A 12,931-nucleotide genomic window follows, 5' to 3' on the forward strand; every position below is an offset into this window, starting at 1 on the left:
AATAATTGATAGGGCAATCGCTATCTTGTTAATGCAGCTTTAGACATGAATCGTTTTTAAAATATTAAAGGAATAAAAAGTTCTAAGCCATTCAGTCTATTATTTCTGAAAGTTTGAACCACATACAAGACATTTGATATGGTAATACCACGCTTATAAAGCAAGGTGCCGAGTGTGAGGATGGCTTAAAAACCATGCTTATAATGGCTGGAGAATGACTTGAATACCACGCTTTGGACACACTGTGAGAAGATGAACTGGGTGATGGACATAAGTTGGCGAAAGAGTGAACCTGTAACTCTGCAGGATCATGGAGAGTGCAATCTTTCCTTCTATAATGGCATAGTTGAAGCCCAAACAAGTTCGAGGCCCCATCCCAAATGGCAAAAATGCAGCAATGCTCTTGTTTGTAGCTTTAGCCACTCCCTCTGCAAATCTTTCTGGTTTGAAAAGATGAACATCTTCTCCCCATATTTCAGGATTATAGTGATGGGCTAGAGTCGACATGTAGATTTCCATGTTAGCTGGTAGGATTAAGTTCCCCAGTCTAACTTCCTTGTCAACTTTCCTTGCCAAGTAATTAGAAGGAGCATATAGCCGTAGAGATTCATTGATAACCATGCTCATCTATGGAGGAAAAGGAGAAAGAATTTAGTTGTAGAAGTGGATTAGGTGGCAAAGCAGCACGACACTAACAAGCTAATTTGTTCAGAAATCAAGATTTTCTTACAATTTTCAATTTTGTCATGCTATCTGGACCTGGATTCTGTTGGCCAATTAGCTCAAGCACCTCCTTCCGTACCCTGTCCTGCCAATCTGGGTATATGGCTAGAAGAAGAACAGTCCAAGAGAGCAAGCTTGTTGTTGTTTCCTGTCCAGCAACATAAATGGTCTTGCACTCATCAATTAGGTCATCCACTGATATTTTCTTGCTATTGTCTAGATCATGATAGGCCTTTAAAAGCAGTCCAAAGAAATCATTCCCATAGCCATCCAGTTGTCCAGACGTTGCCTCTTCCTCTCTTTTCTTCATCATCTTTATGATGGACTCCCTTACTCTTTTCTCCAGATTCTCTGATTCAATATCATCGCTTGATTTGAAAATTTTTCTGTGACAACGGAAATTCCATGAGTTTGCCCAGAATCAGAACTATGCATGTGTAAAAATGTGGTAGCCTGAGAAATGATGGAATTTAGGTTGATTAATGAATGTCCTCTTCAGGAAAAACCCATGTAACTAATGTCTGATTATGCTTCAATGCATATGTGTGTACTGCTTTCTGCGCTGCTGAGGGCATAGGGCTGCTTAAAGATCAGTTCTCGGATGCAAAACTTGCTAACATGGTGAAGGAGGAAATGGCAGCTTACCCAATGAAAGGAATGCTGATTCTATAATTGTTTCTGTAAATAATGTCAATCATGTTCATTATCATATCAAATATATGCTGCCCTTCCAAGTAGCTGCTTCCAAAAGCTGTCCTGGATATTACTTCTGATGTCAAAACCTTGAATTCCTGGAACGCGTCAATCTCCTCGCCTTCATGGTTTCTCCATCTTTTCAGCATCACCTCAACACTAGCAATCATATCTGGAATCATCGCCTGCAAAAACAAAAAATGTTTGTGGAGTACTTGCTAATTGAGGTTCCCCAGAGATACCAGGTTTCATTACTTGTCCTGTTTATGTATCTTGAAAACATATCAGCCTCATGCACAATTAAACGTCAAAACAAGACTTTACTTTCAAGCTCTCTCCATGGAAAGCTTGGTTTCCCAGTTTCCTCATTTTAAACCACTTTTCGCCACTTGACGTTACAAGTCCATCACCTAGCAACCTCTTTACATGAGTTTCAACTGGGATTTTTTTGTAAGCTCCATCTTTATTGCTCAATATCTCTTTAACCATCTCAGGTTCAGTGACCATTAAGTGAGGTTGAGGACCATACCAGTAGAGGAAGTTCATCCCTACAGCAATTTGAATACATTTGCCAATATGATTAGGGCCAATCCAAATAAATTCTAAGCAAGAATATTGAGAAGATTGTTACCATAAACCTTGACCCAAGAATATGCATGAGGAAGAATTCTAGCGAATGTATTGTGTGACAGCTCCTGGGAACCGCCATCCATTGCATTGATGATGTTGAGAATCTCTGTGGTACTACCGTACAGGAATCTGTAAGGAGGACCTTCAATTCCTTGTGACTTCATGAAAGACTGAACTCGAGTTGGAGCCCACCATACTTTATTAAGAAACTTGAGGAGAATAACAAGAAGGAAGAAGCACAAACAACTGGAAAAGCACATCAACAGGGTTCCCATTTGCACTTCAAGGTCGATTATCCGATAACTGTAAATGAATTCAGTGGCTATGATCTATATAGGGTCTTTGGAATCCTCAGATCTTAGATACACACACGGAAAAACGTTCCATATCGCAGGATTTTAAGAGCCCTCCAACACGGGAAACAAGGTGTCAAAATTCTGTCAAATGCCCAGCAACAAAAACTAGAATCTGAGCATCGAACTGTGCGCTCAGACTTGTAATCTAGTGAAGTCAAATTAGTTATTAGAACCAAATGAGTACAAAATTTTTTTTGGCTTGCAAATGCTAAGATCCAACTGGCAATGCAAAACTTATCCACAGACAGTTTAATTATCAACATGTTGCTGCTTGAATCGCCATAGCCGTATATGCAATTATCCTTTTCAACGCAGGCACAATAGTACATGACAAAATAGTGAATATATTAGTGATACTGCTGGTGTGCTGTCGGGGTGAATTTTTTAAAATCTAATTTTTATTTAATTGTAGATGAAAGAAGTATATATATTTTTAGTAAAGACAACCAATTAAATTACAGAGAAAATTTTGTATTTTTTTATTAAAATTGTCTTTTTTAATCATTAATTTCTTTTTTTATTTTTTAATATAGTAGATGATGTATCATTTATATGGATAGATAACACATGATTTTTCAGGTCAATTTTCTAACCATTTTTAACGATAGAAAAGTCGGGTCTAAAGTTTAGAATATTCAAAACTTAATTTTTAATTTATTTTCATATAAAAATACATCAACAGCACTTAAGGATCTCAATAAATCCATTTCCAACTTTAAAATATTTATAATCACTCTAAAAAAAATCCAATAAAATAAAAAATTACTTCATAATTGCTAATTTATTTTTCATACTATATTTAAAGGGAATATCAATTTCATTAAACTTATTTAAAATTAAGAAATATCAATTTCATTAAACTTATTTAAAACTAACACATTAAAAATTAACTTTTTTTCAAAGTTTAGAAAGTGATTAATCATTTTTTTTTTCTTTTTTATTTTTTCAACAAATATTTCTTTTCTCTTTTGAAATTCAGGAAATGAAACATATAAAAATAAAATTTAGGATAAAATATAAAATCCAAAAAGGAACGAGACAAAACAAATGAAAACTTTAGGCATTATCCTCGATCATAGAAAGTAAAATAAAAAAGGCTGTGTTTTTTTTTTGTTTAATATTAAATTTTGTCTTTTTTGTCTCATTTTTTAATTATAAACTCAAAATTCTATTTTATGGCACCGAGCTTTCGTTTAATATCATGACAGTAAAATTAAAAAAAAAAAAAAAGTTTCATGATCACGACTATATATATATATATATATTCAAGAAAAACCATTTTATTATAATTCAAATTACAAATTAGTCTACTTTATTTATTAAATCAATATTTCTCTATAGACAAAGAGTCACTATTATTGTGATTATTGGCTTGTCCTATGATGCAAATTTCATTTTTTTAAGTTTATCTTTCAAACTCTATGTTTTACAATTATTTTTCTTTACAGCCTTAAACTTTATTTTTTTTTATTTATATTTTACTTTGACATAAAATTTCTATGAGTTTTTAGGCAGTAAAATTTGAAATCATTCAAAATTATTGACAGTAGATTGAAATATTATTAGCATATATGAAAAATTCCAATTAAAAATAAAAAAAAAAACTGATTTTTTTAAAGTTTTTTTTAACGATCAAAGTTCTTTACAACTAGTTCTATTTATTTTCTTTACATTTTTGTTTAATATTTTTTTTTTAGTGTTGTTTATCATATTTTTCTATCTAAAAAAATTAAATATTTCTTTTAATTTAAACCTTTTGTTTGCATGAATTTTCCTAGAACTTTAATATTTTATTCGATCTGTTATGATCCTATATATATATATATATCTTGCATCTGTTTATCTCATAACACTTCTCATTTCCTCGTAAATTATGGAGAAAGAAACTTTAACTCATAATACTTAGACATGTTCATGGGCTGGCCCATAATGGGTTTGGGCTTTCGGCCTATAAAGTTTTGTTCAGTCAGCACCAGTCCGGTTCCATTATTTGGGCTAATTATAAGCCCTATCAGGCTCATGATGGGCTTCACGTTTTCAGGTAAAGTAAGATGAACACAAAAAAAGAGAATGTTTTGTGGGGTGAATAGAGTAGATGATATTAATTTTTCAACAACAGCAGCAACACAGGTTGAAGAAGCAGAGGTCGAAGGGATGGTAAATAGTTTTTACCATAAATTAATTATATTTCATAAAAAAAGGTAGTTCACTCTCCCATCAAGAATACAAAAGACAGTTTGCAAGAAATGATTTCTGTGTATCATTTTAAAAATATAAGTCCTGCCTCTAAAAATTTCAGGTAAAATTCAGCAAAAATAGTCAATAATGACAAATTAAAACCCCTTTTTTCTCCGTTGAAAAACACTTTTGTGAAAATTTATTTATTTTTATATATTTTTAGATTATTTTGATATTTGATGTTTAATGCACCTAAAAATTTCAGATAAAATTCAACAAAAATAGTCAACAACAACAAATTAAAACCTTTTTTAAGTCGAAAAACACTTTTGTAAAAAAAAAAATTTCTTTAATTTTTTTATATTTTTATATCGTTTTAATGTCTAATATCAAAAATAATTTTTTTTAAAAAATATCATTTTGATGTGTTTTCAACTAAAATTGTTTTTTGAAAAATAACTGTTATCACAATAACAAATAGATCAACAATAAAGAATAACATTAAGAAAAGTATAAAACAACTACAAAACAACATTAAATATTAGTTGTAAGAGTTTGAGTGAGGCCAACTCATGTTGTTATTTCATGGATTGCAATAATTTGTAAGAAATTTTAGTTGAAAAAAACAAAAAAACAAAAATTATAGGATGAATAAAGAAAAAAAAAGTGATGAGAATGTGAATACGGCAAATGATTGTGAATTGAATCAATAGTGGTTTTGAGATTAAGATATGGACGTCATATAATTATATTGATATGTCAATAGTGATTGGAGTGGAGCATAATTTTCATCTGAAGTCAAGTTAGCAATTACAATAAGGATGCAATTACAATAAGGTTACAGGAAGGATAAAAAAAATGAAAGATAAATATTTTATCAAAGTTAAGAAATTTTTAATAAAGATAATATTCTATTTAGGGTTAGAATAGACTATAATAATTTTAACTAGAATAAGCTTGTCTTATTAATGACAATAAAGAATTTAAATACAAAAAAAATTTAACAATTATTTCTAATTCTTAGATCATGTCTCTATGAAATAGGACATTAACAACTAATGACAACTAGGCAAAAAAATATTTAAAATTAAATAATAATTACTTGACTTGTTCTTAATCAAGCAAGCTTGTGGACATAACAATAGATCCCAAAATCTTCATGTCATGGTTCAGGCAACATATCATTATTTATACGAAGTGCAAGTCCCATGCATGATAGCTCTTATCAAAATATTTTGGGTTCTTCATGGGCATTTTTTGGGATGTTTTTGACTTATCAATAACTTTGTTCGTAAGGTTCATATTTATGAACTTGTCTTTTATTTCTTGAGTGTTTCCTATGTAACATCAAGTTTTTTCCATTTAATCAAGCTTTCTTCAACAATTTTAAATCTTTTTTCTTAACCTAATGATTGTCTAATACTCCTTGCTCCATATTCAAATCACCATCTTCAACTAGTGGAGCTAACTTAGTATTTGTAGTAATTGTTTCACTCAATTTGTTCTTCAAAAGGGATACATGAAAGATTAGGTAAATGCAAAAACTTTATGGAAGCTTGAGCTTGTAACCCATTTTTCCAAGTTTTTCTTCAATCTAATATAGCCTATAAAACCTCCATTTAAGCTTTTAATATGTTTTTAAATATAGATTGTTGACAGTAAGGATCAAGTTTCAAAAACATATAATACCTCATTTGGTATTCAATGTCCTGACATTTGGAATCTGCATGTTGTTTCATTTGATTGCTCGCTACATGTAAATTTTCCTTAAATTATCATAGCAAGGCATATCAATAAGCTAAGTTTAGTCAACTTTATTTATTGGATAAGAATCTTCATGTTAATATGGGATTGTTAGTTATGACCTTTCATATAGAGCTTAGAAAAGAATCATTTTTGTAGATGTATGATAGTTCTCAATTAAAGTTATGAGATTTTTAATTAAATAATAACTATTTAACCTATTCTTAAGCAAGCTTGTAGACTTAAGCAACAGTAGATCCCAAAACCTTCTTTACATATCATGGTTTTTACAATATATCATGGTTCATGTCATTGCATACACGATGTCTAATGACATATATTCTTTATGGATCAAGGAGATTTAAGATGTGTTGGAAGTAATCATGAAATTATGATTGAAAGGGTTGAGAAGTTGCCACCTAATATAATGGTTATTAGAAAACCTGCTGATGTACAAGAGTCTAGGAATGAGGACTAGTTGTATATGAGGAAGCCACATCACCTTTAAAACACCTTATTTATAGTAAATAAAGAAAACTATAAAAAATTCCTTAAGACATGTTTACCAAACATGTCATAAGGATAAAAAAAAATGCATTTTTTTCCTTTGTAAGTAACGTACTCAACTAAAACACGTGGGCTGAGCTTTTCAGTCCAAAGCTTGAAAGTGCAAAAAAAAAACCCATACTCATAAATAAAAGAAGATTGAAGGAAATTTTCATTTATCATTATGCCAAGAACATGGTGAACAAGTGAAAGAACCTAGAAACTAAGTTAAAAATTTCAACGAAATCTTCTCAAATAAAATGCATAGTAACATTGAGTATGGAACAATGAAAAACAAATTAAGAATGACTTGAAATTGAACTTGACAATTATGAATGTAAATCAAGATATTCAATTTTAAAAAGGATCGATTACAAAAAATCAAGATTCTAATAGACACATTGATGGCAAAGAATAATCATACATAAATCTCAGTTCTAATCTAGATATATAAGGCAAGTCAAAACACTAATTTATAAGAAATCAAAATTGACAGCTTAAGAACATTCAAAGAAAGAAACCTAAAAATTCATAGAAATACCTAAACCTAAAAACAAGCATGAAACTAGAAAAGAAGACTTAAGTATTGTAACTATAACTTAGATATGCTAAATACAACTTGCTTGAAACATTAGAAATAACAAGAAACTTTAAAAACAAAAATCAAAACCTATTATGCATAACAAGTCATACAGGCATTCTTTTAAATATAAACAATATTCTATTGATCATTCCCTTTGTTTCTAAACTCAAATCTCATGCTTGCAACTTCAAACAAATTTAACAAGTTACTTAATACAACCTATCAACAACAACATCATACTCTAACATATTCATATCCACACCATTAATTAACTAAACATCAAAGCATGCAAAACAACCTTTTATACTAACATTTGTCTCTCCATTATCATCTCTTAAATATTAAACAAGACATCAAACAAACTAGAGCATATATAAGCTAATTTCTAAGATATAATTAAAATCCTTAAGACAAACATTCATGGTATTTAAACTAATAAATGACTATAATTGATGCATAATAAACATTTTAGATTAAAAGTTAAAAGATAAAATAGAGAGGAGTGGAGTTCTCGATTCTCTTTCTATTCTAAACTTTCTAAGTCAAAACAATCGTCACGCCATCCCCATGCAAAAGCACTACCTACTTGCTCTCATGTAGCGAAAAAATTTAACACTACCTTTATTATTTGTTTAAATGGAGGGGATATGCTCATTGAGTTGCATTCCTTCATCAAAGTTTAAAGTTATACATTGTATAAGGAATATTGATTCATTCTCTAGAATATTTGCTTCTTTCTTCTTTATTTTCAGCTTCTTTTTTATATGATGTTGACCTTGATTCTCTTCATTCCTTCTTTCTTAAGTTAGCACACAATTATTGTAGCTTCTCTCTAAATCAAATCCTCCGTGTTTTTTCTCTTTTCTCTTTCTGGTTTTCTTCTTAAAAATCCCCCATCCAACTTTAAAAGACACCTTTTTTTATATCCTAAAAAAGACAGATGATTATGAAATCATTTGTGGGTTTGATTGTGATTTTTCAAAACTAGATTATAGGAAATTCTATCTCATTTTTCCTCTGATATGTTAGGGAACCTTCTCCTATATTCCTTCTTCTGTTAGGGAACTTCTAGAAAAAGTTGGGACCAGAAAATTAGAGTTTATATTTATAAATACTAAAAACTAATTTTTATCTTATTTTTACTTGAAAACACTTCTAAAACACAATATAAACATCAAGTGGAACCCATTGGCATTAGGATTGACCTTTTAGTTGCTAAAATGTGATTAACTAATGAGTTTCTTTATTTTTTTATTATTTTCAGATAAGTTTTTCTCTCTTCTCTCAAACTCAACGACTGAAATGCTAATAAAATAAACTTTTAAAACAAAATTAAAATTAAAGAACCAAAAGGTCCATACAGGAAGAAGGTAGGTGGGCTAAACATATTTTTTTCACTTGAACTTAAGATTGGTCATGGGATTTCTGTTTGTTTTACTCTTCAGCTCTCTTTTGTTGAATGTTATCTTTTTTGAACAAATTCTAACAAATTGGTGGTCAGTAATTTATCTTTGTTTTATACTTTAGCTTCCTTTTGGATAGAAACTTGGAATCTTCTTTCTAGTGTGATAATAACGTTTGAAGATACTTCTAGTACTGGACTTGTCTTTATGACCCAGTTGAAGCTTCCTTCTTCGGCCCCCTTTTTCTTTAAAAGCCACCCCCTCTCTCGCCTGTTCCATTCTAAGAAAAAACAAACGAACAGATTTGCCATCTTCTTCTTGGCATGGATGGCTGTTTGAGGCCAAGTAGCAGGCCTCGCCTTTCTAAAGAAGTTCAGCTCAAACCCCAGTTTTGTTGGGGCATCTCATTTCGAGCATCTGACCATGAAATTGTTGGTAAATTTGCTTTCTTTTTTTATAATTTGATAGGGCTGAATAAGGCCATTATCGCATATATTTAGGCACTGAAAATTCAAGGTTGGGGATTCGAGTTTGATTAAGCTAAATGAAATACTTGTAATTCTAAGTCTATGTCTCTAGAGATTGGATATAAATTGTCATTTATACACAGCAAATTTACAGAATCTTGAAATAATCAAGCTCTTATTTGTAATAACATAAGTAATTAACTAAATAATCAAGTGTTGAGATTTCATTTAGCTCTCGAAAGCATCACTAGTATATATATTGTTCGATCTCAATCATTAATCTGACTCCATTTTGAGATTGAACTCATGTTTGAGCTTAGATTTTTTGGTCTATGGAGCAAAATAGAGAATATTTATCTGCATTTCAGCTTACTCGTGTCGTGGCAGGACTTAAAAATTAATGTTGTGATGGATTATTTTGAATTCAACTTGTAAAGGGAAACATGAGATATATGGCAGCAAGGAATGTTCTAGGATGATTTTTAAAACCTATTTTTATTTATTTTTTTAATAATTAAAATAGATATTTGTACAAAAAGATCACTATAATTTATTTTTTAAAAAAAATATAACTTTATTCATGCATTTTTTATCAAAGTATTTTTATTAATAGCATTATTTTTTAATTAAAAGTAAAGGAAATCAAAATAATTTTCTTACAAAAAATTAAAATAAGAATAAAAAAATATATCCCTTAAATCTAATCAACATTTCCTTATTAATGCATTTATTTTTTAAGGAAAAAAAACATATTTTTTTTTATCATAAAGGTAGTGTTTTAAATTGAAAAATTATCATTTAAAAAGTAAGTTTTAACAAAAATAAAAAAATAAAATATCATGTCTCGATATTTTATATAAAATTGAAGGGAAAACATATTTAGTATGAGAAAATCATGTAAAGAAAATTATATTAAAAAAATATAAGCTTTATTTTAATTGAATATTCATGATTATAATTAAAAAAAATAATATTATGTTTATATATAATAAGTAATGAAACAATTGTTAATATTATAAAAACAAAATATTATAATCTTATTAGAAAACAAAGATAAAATTGAATGGAATTGAATAGAATAATATTTTAAATATAATTTGAAATGTTTTATTTATAATGAATTTTACTTATTATTTAATAAAAAAAACTAAAAAAATATATAAAAAAAGAGCGCTAGAAACCTAGATAAACTCATTTTGACATCAAAATATTCTTATATCTATTAAAAAATAAAAAATTAAACCGAATCTAAAACTCTTCTAATCTCAATTTATTTTTTTCTTGTAAAAAACAATCCAATGAAATTAAGATTGACATTTTTTTCTTTCCGCTTGACATTTTTTTCTCTTCCCCTTTCTTAAAACTCATGGTCTAAAATATAAAAAAAAATAAAGTTTAAGATATCAATGTAAAACCTTAAATTTAAAAGGATAAAAATTGGAAAATCTTTGGACATAAGAATCTTTTGTGAAATTTTGAAAAAAGCCTCAGTTATTTGTTTGATTTCGTATTTTTATAAATTTTAATCTTATTTCATGAAATTAGCCTCTAATTCAACTTTGAAATTTTATCATACACAATGAATTCTCAACAAAATACAAGAAAAGAACATTAACAAGTATAATATCACCAAACACCAAAATGTATAAAACTGAAAAAAAAAGCTTAGTGACACTAATGAAAAATAAAAAACACTATTCAGAGTTCATTTAGAGAGGGAGCACAATAATGTACAGTAAAAATGGTTCTTTCAGTGTTATTGTATAATGCATAATATTCTTTTATCAGCCGAACATTCCTAGTCTAATTTACCCCCATTAAAAAAAACAAAGTATAACAAATTTAGGGCATCTTGAGTGCTAGTCATTACCCTCAAACGCACTAACGGAGAATTTTGTTGATGGAAGCTGTCCTCGAAGATGATTGTAACTCAAATTCAAACTTTCCAGCCCAGAAACTGATCTGGAGACCTTACCATAAACCAATTTCCTTGCCAAATCCAACTTCTTCAATGTCCCATCAATCTTTAAACTCCCCAAAAGGAACTTTAATTTATTCCTTGAAGCCCCAGAAGCAACCAAATAATCTGTCTTATTCACCAACCAAACTGGACCGGCTGATGTTGGGATCTGTGGTGCGATCTCTTTGCCCATTGGAGGTGGATCACAACAATTTAATATGGCTCGACAACAACTTGCCTATGTACACGTAGCAACCATGAGGAGAAAACAACATTTTGCATCAATAGAGATGGAGGAGGTGGGACAACTCATCTCTACTAAATCCCATCTCTCCTCAGTGCAGTGCTGCTGCGGCCCACGAGGGCGGCTCTCCTTCTACCCTGCTTCTTCTGGTGCTGCTTGTTTTCCTGGGCTCTCTATTTATAGGCTCAGGATGGCCAAAAACTCAGCTCACCTCCATTTATGACTTTCCAGCAGGCAACGACCAACTAACATTAATGCTGCTAACAACCAACCATTAATGGTGGTAGCTGCTAACTCTGACAACGCATGCACCCATTATAATGTACTTTGCCATTTATATCCATACATAACAGAAGATCATTGTAGTCATAGAAATGTCTCCTTTGGCTTCCAATCATCCAAGTTCATCTGTATCCCACATTTTAAACATAGGAGATAAAGTTAGGGGTCACAATTTCAACCGAACTTGATTAATATTGACGCGACCAGATACAATAGATGGCTTTATATATATATATATAGTTGCCGTACTTACGGATAGTTTAAAACTGAATCTATCCGGAAATATATTTATAGAATGTTTTTTAATATAATATAATATATACATGTTTCCATATCTAACTCCAAATACATATTTATATTATATAAATATATTTATAAAATATTTTTTATCGAAAGATAAATAATAATTGGATAAATAATACTCATATAATATCGGAAACTCAATATATAATTTATAAATATTTAAATCTCAGATATAAAAAAGAATATCCAGTTACTCAGACAAACCGAGTACCTCAATACTTTTAACATTCAAGGCAGCTGATGCGCGTTTTAACGAGTGGAAGTTGGCCAATGAAACGAGGAGAATAGACAAGTGCTTCATGTTTTTTTTTTTTTTAAAATAAAAATAATAAATAAAATCCAACCAAAATATTTGCAAGATCAAAAAAAGAATTTGACGAAGTTGTAGGGATAGACACTTAAGACATATCATGACCCGAGTTTTTGTTTTAAAGAGATAAAAGAGATCAAGTTTCATTTGAGGTATAAGTAAAACTTATAAGAAGAATATAGTAGTAATACGTCCAGTATATTTTTTAGAAAAGAAAAAAAATTCCTTTGTTAAGGTTAAATAGGTTGAGAAAATAATGTTTTATTATTGAGTGAAAAAGACAATGCCGTTTAGATATCAAATTAGATTATTGTTTGAATTATTATTTTTTAATATAAAAATAATATTGAGATGTTGTTAATTTGTTTTATAACAAAAACAAATATAAAAATTAATCTTATATGACCTGATCTGCTTGAAAATTAACAAATAATCTGAATAATCAATAAAATACAATTTGATTTTTTTTAAAAAATCAAAAAATATTTTTTAAAAAATATATAAACAACA

General features: G+C 29.5%; 1 protein-coding gene and 1 long non-coding RNA gene across 2 annotated transcripts; both read right to left on the bottom strand.

Moving 5' to 3' along the window:
• Positions 1-23: 23 nt before the first annotated feature.
• On the bottom strand, positions 24-2,814 carry LOC105113623 (cytochrome P450 CYP749A22-like). The gene is made up of 5 exons (XM_011009872.1): positions 2,048-2,814; positions 1,741-1,964; positions 1,369-1,601; positions 731-1,109; positions 24-627 (listed from the first exon to the last, which is right to left on the bottom strand). Exons 1-5 carry the CDS (start codon positions 2,319-2,321, stop codon positions 199-201), a joined length of 1,539 nt encoding a protein of 512 aa, XP_011008174.1. The 5' UTR covers positions 2,322-2,814; the 3' UTR covers positions 24-198.
• Positions 2,815-11,002: 8,188 nt separating this feature from the next.
• LOC105113624 (uncharacterized) lies at positions 11,003-12,420 on the bottom strand. Its single transcript, XR_839998.1, has 2 exons — positions 12,331-12,420; positions 11,003-11,934 (listed from the first exon to the last, which is right to left on the bottom strand). It is a non-coding gene; the product is annotated as an uncharacterized LOC105113624 (long non-coding RNA).
• Between the last annotated feature and the right edge of the window lie 511 nt (positions 12,421-12,931).

Source organism: Populus euphratica, unplaced genomic scaffold (genome assembly GCF_000495115.2).
Source record: "Populus euphratica unplaced genomic scaffold, PopEup_1.0 scaffold802.1, whole genome shotgun sequence".
Taxonomy (NCBI): domain Eukaryota; kingdom Viridiplantae; phylum Streptophyta; class Magnoliopsida; order Malpighiales; family Salicaceae; genus Populus; species Populus euphratica.